The following is a 17338-nucleotide window of genomic DNA, read 5'->3' as shown; positions in this document are numbered from 1 at the left end:
CATTGAATAATAAAATTACAGTCCAAAATGACTCACGTCTAGTATGCAGATCACATGAATACATGGATATTTCAACACCTGTGGAGCATGTAAACTTTTTTAAAGGCCTAACCAAATATGGATCTAAATTAGAAAATAATATGCATTTAAACATGGTCACTGATACTGCTGATGATGAAGGACTTCCTCCAGGCATTCTCCTCAACACATTTCATCATTCCCTTCCCTCTCTAATGCATCCACCACCTCATCCATTTCTCTCTCACAGTCCTCGCATCCCTCTCTCCCGCATCCCCCCACCAGAACCAGTCCATGAGGACTCTTTGCCCCCACCATACCCCCACCAGACACTTCCTCCCTCGGGCTCCATGTGGTGTCAATAAACGCACTCTTCTGGCATTGCTGAACGAGACGGCTGACAGAGTAGAGGCTGCCACCACCGGTTGTGATGACCTCATCATAGGGCGGCGCGTGGCTGGCAGCACGGGCCTCCTCCAGACGGATCCGGGCACGGTGCTTCATCTCAATCAGAGTTTTGGTGTAAGAATTCAAGGTGAATACAGCTGCTGCCATGCAACAGCTGAAGGAGATCCACGCCATGCTGTGAAAGAAGCACCAATGTTTCAAATGATTTGACTTAACACTATACCATTCAAAAGTTTGGGGTTGGTAAGATTTTGTAAGGTTTTTGAAAGAAGTCTCTTATTTTCACCGATACTGCATTTATTTAAAAACAGTAATATTGTAAAATAGTATTATATTTACTGTTTTATATTTTCATATATTGTAAAATGTAATTTATTCCTATGATGCAAAGCTGATTTTTTTTAACCACTGGGGAAATGATGTATACTGTCAGAATAACATTTAATATTTGATCAATTATTATTTATTTTTTATATATATATTTCGTACATTATTAAAATTATTCATTTTAAAAATAGATTATAAAAGACTGCAGCTTCAAATTCCATAATGAACCCCAGATTATCAATGTTATACCTGATTTTTGGAGACCACTGTTTATTGCATGGTATTTGTAAGAAAGAAAGAAAAATGGATTAGAGAAAGATAGAGACTTACGCAAATGACCAGCCATAGTCCCACGTCTGAGGTCTCCAGTCTTTGGGCCCAATGCTGACAGTCATCTGAAATACTGTTGTATACATCATATGTGCCACCATTCCCATCATACCTGAAATGTAGAAAAGATATTGTTCTCTCTGTTTGTCTCTGTTACATACTGATGAAAAACCATATTTTTTTCCTAAAGCTAACAGAACTCACCAGACAGCACGGTACAGATGGCAGCAAAAGCATTGATCTTGAGTGCATACATGTCCTTATTCAGACACAAGAGCAGCAATTCCACCCACATCAGAAGAAACCCCATCGCCAGAAGGCTGATGTATGCAAATTCTGATATCACTGAGAGCCACAGAACTCCTACAGGATATGAAACAGAATCAGAAATGAGCTATTTCATGCCAATTTCTGTATCTATAGCTCATAAACATCTCACCTTGTGTTTCTCCAGGGGTCAGTTCAATGAAGCTCCGACATTTCTCACCTGTGAAGAATAGGCACAGTCTTTGCGAACTGTTTCTTGAGGAATCATCTATCTATCTATCTATCTATCTATCTATCTATCTATCTATCTATCTATCTATCTATCTATCTATCTATCTATCTATCTATCTATCTATCTATCTATCTATCTATCTATCTATCTATCTATCTATCTATCTAAATATCTATCTATCTATCAAAAGAGTGATGTGCATTATGTAACTTAAGAAACATGCAGCCATGTCCTGAGTTGTGTAAGACTGTCTTGTTGGAGCAGATGTTGAGAACTGGGGTGACCCCATGGCAGTTAAATAAGAGTTAATAAAGGCCACAACAGGAAACAGATGTTCACAGAGACTGAATCAGGACATTAGTATCAAGAACAGCTTTGACACTTGGGCATATGACAGTAGTTGCTTTATGTGTTAAAAGTGTGTTTTACTCATTTTCTATGAACCCGAATTGAATTATATTCATTGGAATTTTATATAAAGTCTCCAGCTAAACAGCTGCAAAATGACTGTCAATAAAAGTGAATTTTGATGATTTATCACTTAACATCATCATTAAAAGATATCAGAAAGAAGTATACTGAACCATTTGCCCTCACCAGCCCCGTCATTGTGTTTCTCACAGGACAACCAGAAGCCAGTGTGAAAGTAGCGCTGCATGTATTTGTCTTCACCCGTCTCCCAGATGTAGTGAACTGCATTTGCCAGATTATTGGCTCTCATACGGGCCAGTTCCTCCTCCTGCTTGGGCGACATTGTCACATTTGAGTCTGCTTTCTTAGGGTCTGCTGTTGGGACCTCTGTGGAAAGAGGGAGAGTTGAGTGGAGAAGACTGGAGAACTGAATAAAAGAACAATGAGAAATAAAAAGAGACTGATTGAATGCATCAAATCTATTCTGTACGATTATACAAACACACACACACACTATCATTTTTGCTTTTGACTAATTGTGCAGTGGACACTGATGGCTGTGCTTTCCAAGATATTTCTTATAATCATGTAATTGTTCACTTCTTCTAAAGCAAAACCTTTCATTTTGAATCCTTCATAATGTCAGATTTAGTGATAATCTCCCTCAGTGTAAGAGGGGTTAAAACAATCTATTAGATTTGTAAAGGTTTGACCTGGAAGATAACACTACAGCAAGTACTGACCTGTAAATCTATGATCTTTACAGTTTGAAAGTGCAGTAGGTTATTTTCAGGGGATTATGTTTTTTTTTTTTTTTTTTTTTTTTACTGTGGTTATGAGTAGTTTTAAAGAACAAAAAGAACAGGCTGCACTCTTTACACTTCTTACTAAATGTTAGTCAAGTGTGTTATGCAATGACTAGGACTGGGAGCTTATTCCAATTTCATTAAAAGCAATACCAGAACAGAATGACGTTTGGTTTTGTTACAGGTTCTCGCAAATGTATTCCGCTGATGTGAGCACAATGTCGTACTAAAATACCCTGACAGTTTTATTCAACACTGAAACCCAATAATTAAAAACCACTGAATAAAAAGGTAATTGCGACTTTTTATCTCATAATTCTGAATTTTTATCTCACAATTGCCAGTTTACATCTCACAATTCTGACTTATTTCCTTATTAATTTTTGAGATAAAAACTTGCAGTTGTGAGAAATGAAGTCAGAATTGCGAGATATAAACTGGCAATTCTGACTTTATCCTCAGAATTGCGTCATATAAACTTGCAATGGCAAATTTGGTCAGAATTGTGAGATATAAACTCAATTTTGAGAACATATCAGTCTTTTCTCCTCAGAACTAAACTTTAACTCATAATTGTGAGTTTATATCTTTCTCAATTCTGAGAAAAAAAGTCAAGATGCAAACTTCCAGTTGCGAGAAAGTCAGAATTGCAAGTTAATATCTCACAATTCTGACTTTATTTCTCACAGTTGCGACTTTATATCCAACAGTTCTGACTTTATATCTCACAATTCTGAGAAAAAAGTCAGAATTGCAAGTCTATATGACGCAATTCTAAAGAAAAAAAAAAAAGTTTTTTGGCAGGAACGGACTTCCATATACTAGCGAACAAACAACGTGATAAGTCCATTTGTATTCCAAAGCAAATGAATCTTGTGAACCGGTTCTTTTAGTGAATCAAAAACATGCAATGCAGCCAGTGTAGCTTGATTCATGAATATATGACTCTTGAATGAATGATTCTTTTTAGTGAATCAAACACATACATCATGAACAGGTAAGTACCATTCCCAAACAAAAGGCTCTGATGAGTCGGCTCTTTTTTTGTGAATCAAACACATGCTTTTTATAACTAAACGTAGTTGAGTGTAGATGACTGTTTGTTAAAAGGCAATTAGCTATTATGGGTTTTGTCAGTAGGATTTTATGAATAATAAATGAAATATCCCAATTTTAGTTTGTTAGCTATTGTTGGCTGTATTCGTTTAAACTTTTCACAATCATTTCTGTAAAAAAAAAATTATATTTGATAATCCCTAAAAATTTAATGCAATAGGTTAACATTAACATTTAAAGTTGGGCTTGAATTGTTTTACAGTGCACACTCCTAAAAATAATGGAGCTGTATAGGCGTCTCTGGAAACTTTCCACTAGACAAAAGATTCCTTATAGTGAAAGAGTTCTTTAGATAATATGTAAACAAAACTAAGAAAATATATTTTATTTAAGAACCGTTCACTGAAAGTTTCTTTGGAGAAACCAAAAATGATGGTTCTATGTCTTTCCTGTGAAACCCTCCTTTTGTAATCTTTATTTTAAAAGTGTAGTTATACTTCTTACCAGTTGTGTAGGGCTGGCTGTTGTTCTGCCCGCAGTTCTTCATTTTGACTGGTGACAGACAGAGAGGTTTGACCACTTTATGTGTCCCCTCGCACCAGTATGATGTACAGAAGGCCAAAACAGAGAGCGCTAGGGCCAGAGAAGTCAGTGAGAGAGACAGCAAGGACCGATTCCTGCGGGACAAATGCTCCAACATGGTGGACTGATACAGACAGGACCAGATACTGCAATTAACAAAGAAAAGACAATACTCAGATGCTAAGAAAGAAGCTTTGTGTGCATATCCATCTACAGTACATATGAAATTAGAGTTAGTAAAGATGAGGCGAGAGAAAGGGAAGAGCGACATAAATGTGGTCAGTAGTGTACGGGAAAGCAAGATTACTAAAGAATTGATTAAAGTGGCAGACCAATGTCAAAAGTCAGAGAGGAGGAGTTTACATGAGCGGAAACAAATAGAAATTGAAGATGCAAAGGCAGAATTAAAGGTCAATGGAAGTGAGATGATGAGCAGAGGATTTAAAGGAAATTAGACAGATGTGAGCATGTGAAAACACACTTGCCAGTGCCTTAGGTTTCCATATAAAAATGTCTTGGGTGAAATGCAGAAAAGGCTCAGAAGGTGTTAAACATGTTCCCTTTGTCTGAAATTACGTCCTCAAAGTCAATGGAGATGAGGCTGATGATCACGAATCTTCATGCTGAACATTCAGAGGTGTTTCCCAGATGTATGTTCTTCAGCTCAGCACATAGATGAACTTGGTCTTAAGTCATACAGTCAATCAAGAACGACCTTGTTCTTCTCTTTGATTTTGCCCATCTCTCACCTGGTCTCTTTCTTGGAGATTTACTGAGATTTTCTGAGAATTTCGTTCTTATTGTATGTCTTAATCACCAACATCCATTTCTTTGTAATCCTTTCTTTGTAATCCTTCATGATCTCTTCATGATCTTTGGGAGAAAGGTACATCTGTCTCTCCTGGCCCACAGAGCCCCCCAGACACCTAAGCAACAAACCATATTATCAAGACAGATTAAGTATTATGAAGTAGATATTTGAGTCTGATCTATAAATGTAATAATAATTTAAATATTATAATTTAAATAAAATTATATATATATATATATACACACACACACACACACATATATATATACACACACACAGAATATTTAAAATAAACATTTCACACAGATGTTTAAATAATTATGATCACATGAGGAAAAAATAGCATTGCATCACAATATTTGCAGAAATATGTGGTGCATATGTCACCTCTATTTTTTTTTTTATAATTGTTAGAAAGTAAAGGCAAAATGCACACACATAAAAGTTGTCAAATTGGTATTACATTTCCTAAAGAATATTTTATGCATTATCAAAATATATTATTTAGACAGAAAAAAAGAAATGCAACCCACCTTCAGCCGTAAAGACACTTCACCTCTGTTCCACTTTTATTACTTCACTGTCTCTCACTGTGTTTTCTTTTATTCATTCTCAACCTCGAGTGAATGTTTATGACAAACCCACCCAGATTTCACTTAATCCGTCCAAGTCCATCTGTTCCTTCGATTCTGCCTCTTTCTATAGTTCCATTTAAATCTCTCTCTCTCTCTCTCTCTCTTCGCCTACAACCAGGTTACATTCATCTCCTCCATGTGGGACTGTTGAATTAAATGGTTATCTTTAGATGTACATGGTGTCAAGTATTCCTAAGCACATGTATTTTGTCCTTTCTATAATCTTAAGAGCTTTACAGATTACATTTTATTGTCCTGGACTGTAGCCCAAACTAAGCAATTTAACAACAGAAGTGCCTAGAAATGCTTTCTTTCTCATCGGGTAAGGGATACAGTAGCTTAATGGTTAAAAGAATATGTGCTGCTAGTGCTAACCCAGTTGTTGCAGGTTCAGTGCCAAGAAATGACATCACAATAATGCAGTTTACTGGCAGGTAATTGCTCTGAATAATTTAGCAATTCCAATTATATTATATATTTTCCTGAAACCTTAGCCTTTGCATCTTGCATCAGTGGTGCATGGCTCTGGGTCTGGACATATATTCAAGCACGGATCCCCCTGCTGTTTAAAACACAGTAGTGCAATGGCATAACTATGCTGGGCTTTTCCTCAAGGCTTACAGAATTATTTTCTGTGGATAATCGACATGCCCTTACAGGCTCCTGTATAAAAAAAATGTAAAGCTTTGCCTATTTTTTAAAGCCACCTTTGGATATAAGTGTCTGCTAATTAAATATAAATATTATATTGAACCTCGAACATGCCGTAACATAAATAATAAAGTCACTAGAATGAAGGATACACTTTTCAATGATCTTGTCACTTTATTCTTGAATTGTGCACTTTCACAGGTAACACCACAGGCCTACCATAGCTGATTAAATAAATAAATATATTCGTAATAAAAAATAAAAATGTAACTGAACCTATAATTATAGTCAGTATGGAAAAGTATGCTTTCTTCATCCATTTCTGAATTCTTATTATGATGATTTTGCTTATCTTCCAATACCACCTTCACTGACAGAATAGCAGTAGAATTCTAACAGAATGGCATAAATATCAGGACCAAAACAACAGTCTGAAATAAATAAATAAATAAATACTACACTAATAAAAAATAAATGTCTGAAAAATATGCATCCTAATAAACCATTTTTCATCTTAGGTCAGTATTTAAAGGATTTATCCTTCTCTTCACCATTTGTTAATTTACTGCAGTAAACAATTGACAACAAACATTGTGCACGATCATCACTTGCTGCCTTCAGCAGATTTGTTTTGATATTTACCATAGAATAGACCCGTTTTAAGCCAAACAACATATTCAAACATGTAAAAACAATCAATCAATCAATCAATAAATAAGCAAGTAAGTAAAAAGCAATGTGCTTGTCAAGTATTAGGAGCGTCAAATTTTTGATACATCCCATACCTCTTCATATTACATAACCAACTAATGCATTAAAAATGTTTATGTCTGGAATGTCTCTTATCATATTAATCACTACAAGCCACATTTGGATTTTCCAATATGCATAATTCTGTGTGTCATGCAGAAAAATGCTTACGGAAACTTTTACGAACAGTGATGCATTAAAAAGCAAATAAAACAACAACAACAACAAAAACAAATATATTCATTGCTGGTTATACAAATTAAATGCCAAAGTACATCTGTGTCTCTTATTTGGCGGCTTCCTTGGATAGGTGGCATCTTCCTTCCTCAGGTAGGTTTGGGAATAAACGTCTGATTGTTCACTCTTTAAAGCAAGCTGGATGTTTTTCCAGATATGTTATCAGAGAAGTATACACTACTGCTTAAAGATCTGTTTGGGGACAGTGAGATATTTTAATGTTTTTGTCTCTTATGCTCACCAAGGCTGCATTTATTTAATTAATTTTTTTTTTTTTAAGTAAAAAGAAATATTAATATTTATTCTTAATATCAATGTTGAAAACAGCTGTGCTGCTTAATATTTTTGTTTGAACAGAAAGAAAAGTACAACATTCATTTTAAACGAAATAGAGTATTTTATTAATATTTATTTGAAGGAATCTTTTGTATCAATGTAAAAGTCTTTATTGTCACTTTTGATCAATTAAATGCATCCTTGCTGAACAAAAGTATAATATACATACTGACCCCAATCTTTCGAACAGCAGTGTATATCCACAATCTGCTCCAGTAGATATGACAGCTTTCCTAAAACCTTTAAAAATGACACCTTTATGGATTCTAAAACATCACCTGCTTCAATTTCATGATATTGGAAAAGACGGGTATGCATGCTTTTTTCCCCAAAACATAAAGTATATTGTTTTATATACTTACAGTATATTGTTGCTCATTAATATTTAAATATTTGCACACACTTATACACACACATAATCAGCTAGGATTGATGAAGTGGATGGGGTTAGGAGAAGGCTAGGGATCAATGGATGCTGAATGGAGAACTCAAAAAATGCTATTGCCTTTTCCAGCCGCCTCAGTTCCAGTGCCCCAAACCAATGGAGGTTGCTGAAGAACTGAAACTTGTTGGGTAGCCGTTCCTGTGAGGGACATAGGAGATAACTCACCAATAAGAGTGCCTGCAGTGCTGGGTTGTAGCATTCTAGTGCTAGCCATGGAAAATCCCATGTTGGACACTGTCAAAGCTGAAAGGCTTGAATTATGGGTTGGAGATGCCATATGGGCTGCAGGCACCCCGAAGGCTGTGTTTAGGGGGGACAGGCCACTGGAACAGGGTGACAAGGAGTTAAAACCAAAATAATTTGGGTTTGAAGGCTGTGCAGCTGAACCACTTGCATTGGATACGTTGGCACCCAATGGCCAGGTCATGCCTGCGGCTGGCAAAACTCCTGGGAAGAATGACAGTTGAAAGTACAAACAAAAAGGGATGATGGGTGATGGGGAGGAAGGGAGAAGGGAAGTGGATAGCATATAGAAGCAGGGATAAAGAAGGTTGAGATGGGATCTACATCAACTACGTACAGCTTATGTTCCACATGACTATATGACTCTAGGCCTGAAAAACACTGCGTCACAAACACTCAAAAATAAACAGATACTATACAGTGCGTCTCTCTCTCTCTTTCTCAGTTGCTCTTATTGTCAATGTCTCTCTCTTTCTCTCTCAGCCCTCCTTACCCGGGGCTTTTTGGATGGGGATGGTGTTGAGAGGGGGCTGTTTAGGTTTGGGCTTGACTGACATAAGAGAGTCCAAGTCCACCAATGAAGCACCTTCTCCAAGGAACGACGCTGGCTTTTTGGTCTCATCAGCAGGTTTTGTAGCAGTGTTACCTATCGATAGAAAAAAAAAAAAAAAAAACAAGAAACACTGTTAGGCAAAAATCTTAATGATTATCGAAACAAGGGAAAAGTACTTAAATGAGCCTTACTTTGGAAAAAAAAAATATTTTCATTTAATATTATACACTACCTTGGTAAGTTTGGAGTCAGTTATATATCTATTTTTAAATAATATAAGAATACTTGTATTCAGCAAGGATGCAATAAATTCATTAAAAGTGACAGTAGTAACATTTATAATGTTACAAAAGATTTTTTATTTAAAATAACTGCTGTTCCTTTAAACTTTCTATTCATCACAGAATAGAAAAAATGGTTTCCACAAAAATATTAGGAAGCACAACTGGTTTCAACATTCAGAATAAAAAAAAAAGGTTTTTAAGCACCAAATCAGCCTATTATAATGATTTCTGAAGGATCATGTGACATTTAAGCTGGGGTGATAAATCAAATGATAAATTAAATTAAATTAAATATAAATATATATATAAATTGAAAACATTTATCTTAAATTGTAATAATATTCCATAATATATATGATATGTGTATTAACTGTATTTTGTATAACATAATACAACATAACATAATACATGTTAATTACTGTATATTTGACCAAATTAATGCAGCCTTGGTGAGGATAAAATTAAAAAAAAAAAAATTACAGACCCCAAACATTTGCAAGGTAGTGTTAACTTTATTTATTAGTATAAAAATATTGAAATTAAATGAAGAAATAAAACAAAAAGAAAACCAAGTGAATTAAAACTGATAAAAGATAAATATTAAAAGTAGAAAACACTAAAGAACAAAATTAGAACAAAACAATAGTTTTTTTCTCTATTTTCAGTGCTAGATGTGAAATCTGAAACTGGATAGAACTCAAAGAGTAATTTTAAACATAGAAAGATATCTTATTTATATGTGTCCCAAATACACTCTTCAATAGATTCAAAGATATGAACACTGCAGACTTTGTAAAATCTCAGCAGGTAGATTAGATGGGAGCTTGAGATTTTGAGAAGGTTCCTGCCATTTCAGCCGGTTTGTTAAATTAATGAGCATGATGTCTGAGGTTAAGACTAGTTCAAAACTGACCAGGAAAAATAAGATTTGAGACTGCGGAAACAAACAGAAAGTTTCAATAGTAGGGTACAACTCAAGTGGGTTGATTCTGTGCTTAATTGATCTAACATTTTATGTTTTTTTTTAAAAATGTTGTAGATTTAAGTAGCAAATGAGAATCGCTAAAATTAATGCATATTTTGAGACAAAGGTCTTCTCAACGATTTTCAGTTTTGTTTAAGATAATTATAGCAACGGATTTTAAATAACGAAAGAATATGTAAAAGTATGGTATTTGGGGTAAAAAGCACCCCTGCTGTAGGGCTAAAGGCACAGTAATTAACATGATAATTAATAGATGGCTGACTTTTTCATTTGTTGACATGACATGGTTAGATTCAGATGGTAAATATAATATATTATTTTGGGTGTCCATATTAGATATAATCTCCATGTTTAGAATGAAACCATCATATTTAAAAACATGATATTAATAATTTCATATAATAAAATATCATTTGTTGTACTTGTACTACTGTTTCTGTATTTTAATGACAATATATTTACTGAACAACAATTAATTCCTTTATTTTTCAAAATAAGCAAAAAATAGTACAAACTCTGCTAAAGTGATTGTTTTGAACAAGTAATAACTTAATACAAGTGTATATATTTTTTCTGAAATTATACATTTTACGCGCAGTGAATAACATTTTTTCTTAAGGTGTGCCTTTAGCCCGTAGTACCCTACCGTTCTCAGAGGAACCACCCCAAGGATCTGATCTGCCTCCATCACCGAATGGGTCATCAGTTGGAGCTGATGGGGCACCCCAGGGGTCATTTGCAGTAGGGGGTGAAGATGCTGGGAATAAGTAATACAATGATTAGATAGCAAGCGTGAAAATATATTTTTTTGAACATAATGCCATTCCAAAATACTGTTTCATTCATGCTGTGATCTATATTTACACTACCATTCAAAGGTTTTGGTCAGTAAGATTTTATAATGGTGAGTCTCTTATGCTCACCAAGATGCATTTTTATTTGTTTTTCAATTATTTTAATAAAAAATAGTGTAAAAATTGTAAGATTTTAAAATATTATTACAATTCAAAATATCAGTTATCTATTTTAATGTATTTTATTTCTAGTAATTTATTTCTGTGATGACAAAGCTGAATTTTCAGCATCATTACTATTATCCAGGCTTCAGAATCTCATGATTCTTCAGAAATCATTCTAATATGCTGTTTTGATTCTGAAGAATTACATGATCATACGTTGAAAAAAGTATTTCTGCGTAAATTTTTTTTTTCAAGATTCTTTGATTAATAGAAAGTTTAAAGGAACAGCATTAATTTGAAATAAGTATTTTGTTCGTCTTGCTCAATAAAAAAAAAATCTTTTTAAAAATCTTACTGACCCAACTTTTCCACGACTGTTTAAGTTCACTAAATGTTGAAGTAATTCTCAGTCAGACAATAAAAAGCTCATTATTAGTGAACACTGAGGTGTGTTGTACCTTCCTGGTTCTTCTCTTACCTGCTGTGGCCCAAGGGTCATTAACAGCTTTTGAACCATCACCAAACGGATCAGAAGTATCTGATGATGCTTCTAACGGCGCCCCCCAGGGGTCAGAGGCTGCAGGTGCTGAATCCTGCACACTATCCGCAGGTGCCCCCCAAGGATCTGACACTGCTGCGTCAGAGTCTTTCATCATTTCGGATGGAGCCCCCCAAGGATCGTTTGTTGACGGGGCTTTATCCTCTGTAAATCCAGCAGAGTCGCCCCATAGGTCACTGGCAGCAGGTGGAGAACTTTTCTCTGCATTCGTAGATCTTCCCCAAGGATCACTGGAAGCAGATGGAGAATCATTCTTGGTACTTGCAGATTCTCCCCATGGATCACTGGATGCAGGTGCGGATCCATTTGTCCCATCAGCAGATCCACCCCAAGGATCGTTGGTAGCTTGACTGGATTCCTTCGCCTCGTCAGACGGTGCCCCCCACGGGTCGTTGGTAGCAGGGGCAGATTCGTTGGATGCGTCAGATGGGGCTCCCCAGGGGTCCGAGCTGGACGGAGGCGCTGCTGTCGCTGCTTTTTCCCAAAGATCTGGCTCTGTGTCACCCTCCTTTGCCTGAATCCACAAATTTCCATTATATCAGCTTGGATAGTCAAATAATGGTCAAATAATATGATCTTACTCAATATTACTCTAATGAAGTTTTTCGGAGTAACTGATACAGTAAGTCTGTCTCACCCGTCTCTCTGCCTCTTTCCTCTCGGCCTCCAGACGTTTCTGCTCCTCCTTCTTCTTGGCCATAGCGGCGGTCAGGTCAGCCACTGACGGGATGTTGTCCAGGGAGGGCAGCCCTGTATATGGCGGGATCTCTGGCTTTTCTTTTTCTGGTCCTGTAGCGGAGGATGCTGAGAGAGAAAAATTAATAAGTAAAAAAAGAACACTACCATTCAAAAGTTTGTGGTGTGAAATTAAAAATATTGACAATAAATTTATTTAAAACGATAAAGACATTTAAGGTGTTACAAAATACTTCCATTTCAAATAAATACTGTTCTTATTTGGATTCATCAAAGAATTCTGAAAAAATGTCTCACAGTTTCCACAAAAATATTTGCAGGATAGCTTTGCCGTTACAGGAATAAATTACATTTTAAAATATATTCAAATAGAAAGCTGCTACTTTAAATTATAATGATATTTCTGCTTTTACTGTATTTTTAATCATATAAAAAGAGCATATAAGGCTGCTTTTGAAAAACATTTAAAAAAAAAAAGACTTTGAATGGCAGTGTATATATATTTAGAATTTGTATGTTAAAGAGTGTGAATGTGTGTAAAACATAAAGAGACCAAAACACTAAATCAGACCTACCCACTTATGTTACATGGAAAAGCCTTGATATATTTTTTATACAAAAATTAGCAATTCATGACTGAATTTTCATTTTTGGGTCCACTGTCACTTCAATTATATTTAACATGTAAAATGGACACTGAAATTAATTATAATATTATGTGAACTTCCACTGTATGCAAGACATTAGATTTGTAACAAGTTGTAAACAAAGCTCCATGTCTGTTTTCTGTATTGCTCTTGGTTTGTGAGTCTTACCATTGGGAGCCTTTGTCAGCTTGTCTTTTGTCTTCATAGCAAAATCTCTCTCCTCTTTCCGCTTTTCCTCATCCTCAATCAGCACCAATACTATCTTAGTCTTTTCTCTCACATTCACCCCCTACAAAGTATAAATCCATTAGTGACAATCTGCCATTATTAATGTAATGAGTGTAGAACAATCGAGTATTTTGCAGGACCTGGTCCTTTCCATCCTTGTCTGTGAAGCGGTATTCTGTTAGAGCTTTGATAATGTGAATGTTCTCCACACACTGTTGAGGGATGCGGTCAGAGCCCGTTTTCAACAGATATTCAAGAAGAGTTAAAGACTGTGAAAGAAGAAGAAAAGAGAAAACATGATCTATCAGGTGTTTTGACAATCCTTAAAGGTGCTGTATGTAAGATTTGGACTCTACTAAAGCATAAAAATACCATAATATATTTGCAGATATTTAAGAAACATGCTAAGTTAACATGTTTATCAGAAAAACAATGCTACAGTCAGTTATTCTCCTTTGAAAATGTGCATTCCAGGCCAGAATGTCGGTCTCTGTTTTGGTCTGTGAAACTCGCCCAATGCCAGTTAACCCAATTGTATTTCAGCACCCCGGGTTGCCAGTTAGTGGAAAACAAAGCACATTTCATTTCCTTCATCGTCAAGTGCGCTCGTTCCTGTTTGTGTCGTCAATCTGGCAACCTGCGTGTGCGTCAAGTCTGAGGAGGAGGGGTCGGGTGAAAAAAAATCCTCTCCAAAATTTTGAATTTTTCAATCCTACATACAGCACCTTTAATAGATATAAGTTTGGGGTCATTATGTTTTTAAATTTTTTTGAGAGAAGTCAAAAAACACAGACTGATCAAAAACACAGTGAATCCAGTAATACTGTGAAAAATGATTATAACTTAAAAGATCTGTTTTCTATTTTAATATGTTTTAAAATGTCATTTATTCCAAATTTTCAGCATCCAGTCCTCATTGTCACATTATTTATCAGAAATCATTTGATGATTTGCTGCTCAAGAAACCATGATGCAATTTTTGCAAAGGATTCTTTGATGAATATAAAGTTTAAAAGAACAGAAAGTCTTTACTGTGACTTTTGATCAATTTAATGCATCATTGTTGAATGCATCCTTTTTTTCTAATCTTACTGGCCTGATAATACTATTTTACCACTTATATTGTTTAAATGATGTTTTATTATTCTAGTTTTAAATACTAATATTAATAATAATTAACATTAAAGGGTGTTACTAGGGTGTTTTGGGCCATGTAATTCTATGTGATGTGTTACTAGCAAACATAACTAAATATAAAGCATAACTCAATCTCTCTTTCTACATCTCTCTCTCAACAAAAGCCATAAGTAAACAACAGAGGAAGAAACAGCATGGGAGCGAAGCTGAATGGAAAATCCTGCCTGCACACAACTGCATACACTGCAGCGGCAGCAACAACGGACCTGCTGACAGGAAAAAGCCAGCCACTGATCACGTAACACGATCAGCTGAGTAACAGTCACAAAAACGATCACTTGCTATAAATATTCAATCAGTCTGAGCTGGCAAGTAAGCAAAGAATCTGGTTCCTTAAACCTGGAGAGTGTTCTCTTCAGCTCTCTCCTTCACTCACCTTGTACACGTGCCTCCAATTCTTGTCATCATTGAGACGCTTCCAGAGCATGCCCACAATCTCATTACAGGCCACCACATTGTAGGTTAGATCCGAGATGTCAGCCATCTGGGAGCTCGATGGCCCCCAGGGGTCATTAGAAGTCGCTTCTCGAACCTACACAACATATCCAACACGTAAAGTTTCACTAGGCTATATATACTCTATATATAACGAATACAAAAGTTCACTATATATACCCTTCATTTCATTGGTAAGAGTTTCTTAAACATAGATAAAATGTACATCATAATATTTATTTACAGTGGATTCCACAATTTACAATGCAAAGAAAACATGAGGTCAGGTGACCACAATGTAGAATACAACTGTAAGAAATGTTTATTGTCCAATCTGTTTTATATACTAGGTTAAAAGCATAATAGGCAGTATATGACTAAATAAATCTGACAAATATAAGTGACTGCAGCAGTGTCACCTTGAAACTTGAATGGTGCTGACTAAAGAGAGATGACAGAGTCACTGAGAATAAACTGTGCAATAAAAAAGCAAGTGAAACTCACCTTGACCTCTGCCTCAGAGAAATTCTGAACCAGATTTTTCAGTTGTCGTCGCAGCATTGAGTGAGTCATGATGGCGCTTTGGTCCTAGACCTTTTTAAGAAAGCCATTTTTTGAAAAACTTGCACAAAACTAAAATGCACATTACACTGTACAACAAATATGATCTTAAAAGCTGATTCTTTTATATCACATATCATAATTATTGTTAGATAACTTTGATAATTTGATAAACAGAGGCTTTATAATATGGCATAAGGCACTATTGTTTCTGGTATTTACTCAATTTATAATAGAAGGTATATTTCAGAGCAGTCTTATTTCAGGATAATTATACTATTGTAATATTTATTAACATTTGAATTTGCTTTTAAGATTTTCTGTTTTCATTGTAATTTTAGTTTAGGTAATTTTGTAGTATGTTTTTGTCATTTGTATTATTGATTTTTTTACAATATTTTATTTCAGTTTTAGTTTGAATTATTTTAGTCTATCAAAAATGTAGACGAGAAATGTTGCCTTTGCAACTAGATGACACAAAATAAGCTTTTTAAAAAAATATTTTATTTCAGCAAATGTTTATTTAATTTCAAGTATTTTTTTTTTTATAGTTTTAGTTGTACACCTGCTATTATGAATAGGTTATTAATGAAACACACGTAAACAGAATTAAAAGGATACGCAGTCATTTATTTATTTATTTTTCTCCACTTACCTGCTAAATAAAGGATGTAGGAATGACTGTTGACTAAGTTTCTCAAATCGCTGACAGGCACTTCAGTCCATGAGCTTTCCCTATGGTACCTTTATGACCTATAGATCATAAACACGAGGAAAAACTGTAATATGCTGCTGTTTTAAAGAAAGAGTTCACCCTAAAATTCTCACAACGTTTGTTGAAAAAATCAAATATACAAATATACTACTCTCTTGTTTTTACAACAGCATTTTTAATTTGTAATAGCTATAAAGTATTATTTGTAAAAGCAACATCAACAGCCAACATCTTTTCAAGCAGCATCATCCTGCGATCAAAATACTGCTTGATTTTATGCTATTTTCAGCAGCAACTCCAGCCTGAGAATATGTGAATATTTGCCAAATGTTGATCGATTTATTTAGCAGTAGGGCAGATAGACATCTTACCAATGCTGCAGACACCAAACACCTCTCAGCTAATGTGTGTTTGAAAGCATCATATGATGACAATCACTATAACAAACATGTAGTTACAGCAATAGCGCGCATATTGTCATATACAATAAACTGCGACACTGTCGCATCATGCAGGTCTGATCGTGCCCAGACTGTAATCTGACACCTGCAAAAGCTGATTTTGGTTTGGTGAATGAAGAGCCATCGCCTTAAAAACAGCAGGATAATAATGCATGACCATATACTGCGCCTTAGCTAAAGGTTTAACGTTACATTGCTTCTTACGTCAGCTCGAGGACAAAATTTCTGATTGATGGATATAAAAATATACATAAATATTTTTAATATACCAACCTTATGGGAGAATGAACGGGAGAGAAGATAGGCTTTTCTAGATCCCAGCGGAAATTTCCGCTTCCGTTTACGGCTACCTGTCAAAAAACGAACACAGCCCAAGCCTCTCACTAAATATTCATGAGATGGGAGTGGCGGTTAGTCAGCTGGTTAGTGAATATTTATGAGCGGGCGTGGCTTAAAACCCACAAGGTAAACAAACCTGCCATGTTTTATTTAATTTAATTTAAAAAAAATTGC

At 35.3% G+C, this 17338-nt stretch overlaps 2 protein-coding genes across 2 annotated transcripts; both read right to left on the bottom strand.

Annotated features, from left to right (window-relative positions):
* Positions 1 to 70: 70 nt before the first annotated feature.
* On the bottom strand, positions 71 to 5977 carry si:ch211-232m10.6 (uncharacterized protein LOC572203 homolog). Its single transcript, XM_042744786.1, has 8 exons — positions 5782 to 5977; positions 4923 to 5363; positions 4360 to 4583; positions 2180 to 2380; positions 1523 to 1570; positions 1288 to 1446; positions 1084 to 1195; positions 71 to 601 (listed from the first exon to the last, which is right to left on the bottom strand). Exons 3-8 carry the CDS (start codon positions 4553 to 4555, stop codon positions 202 to 204), a joined length of 1116 nt encoding a protein of 371 aa, XP_042600720.1. The 5' UTR covers positions 4556 to 4583; positions 4923 to 5363; positions 5782 to 5977; the 3' UTR covers positions 71 to 201.
* Positions 5978 to 6685: 708 nt separating this feature from the next.
* On the bottom strand, positions 6686 to 17247 carry epn1b (epsin 1b). Its single transcript, XM_042744785.1, has 11 exons — positions 17099 to 17247; positions 16305 to 16402; positions 15593 to 15682; positions 15030 to 15185; positions 13597 to 13725; positions 13397 to 13517; positions 12523 to 12689; positions 11805 to 12399; positions 11014 to 11124; positions 9039 to 9191; positions 6686 to 8749 (listed from the first exon to the last, which is right to left on the bottom strand). Exons 3-11 carry the CDS (start codon positions 15659 to 15661, stop codon positions 8346 to 8348), a joined length of 1905 nt encoding a protein of 634 aa, XP_042600719.1. The 5' UTR covers positions 15662 to 15682; positions 16305 to 16402; positions 17099 to 17247; the 3' UTR covers positions 6686 to 8345.
* Between the last annotated feature and the right edge of the window lie 91 nt (positions 17248 to 17338).

This window comes from Cyprinus carpio, chromosome B19, assembly GCF_018340385.1.
Source record: "Cyprinus carpio isolate SPL01 chromosome B19, ASM1834038v1, whole genome shotgun sequence".
NCBI classification, from domain to species: Eukaryota; Metazoa; Chordata; class Actinopteri; order Cypriniformes; family Cyprinidae; genus Cyprinus; species Cyprinus carpio.
The sequence above is the reverse complement of the archived record's forward strand: the minus strand, read 5'-3'. Positions and strand labels throughout refer to the sequence as shown.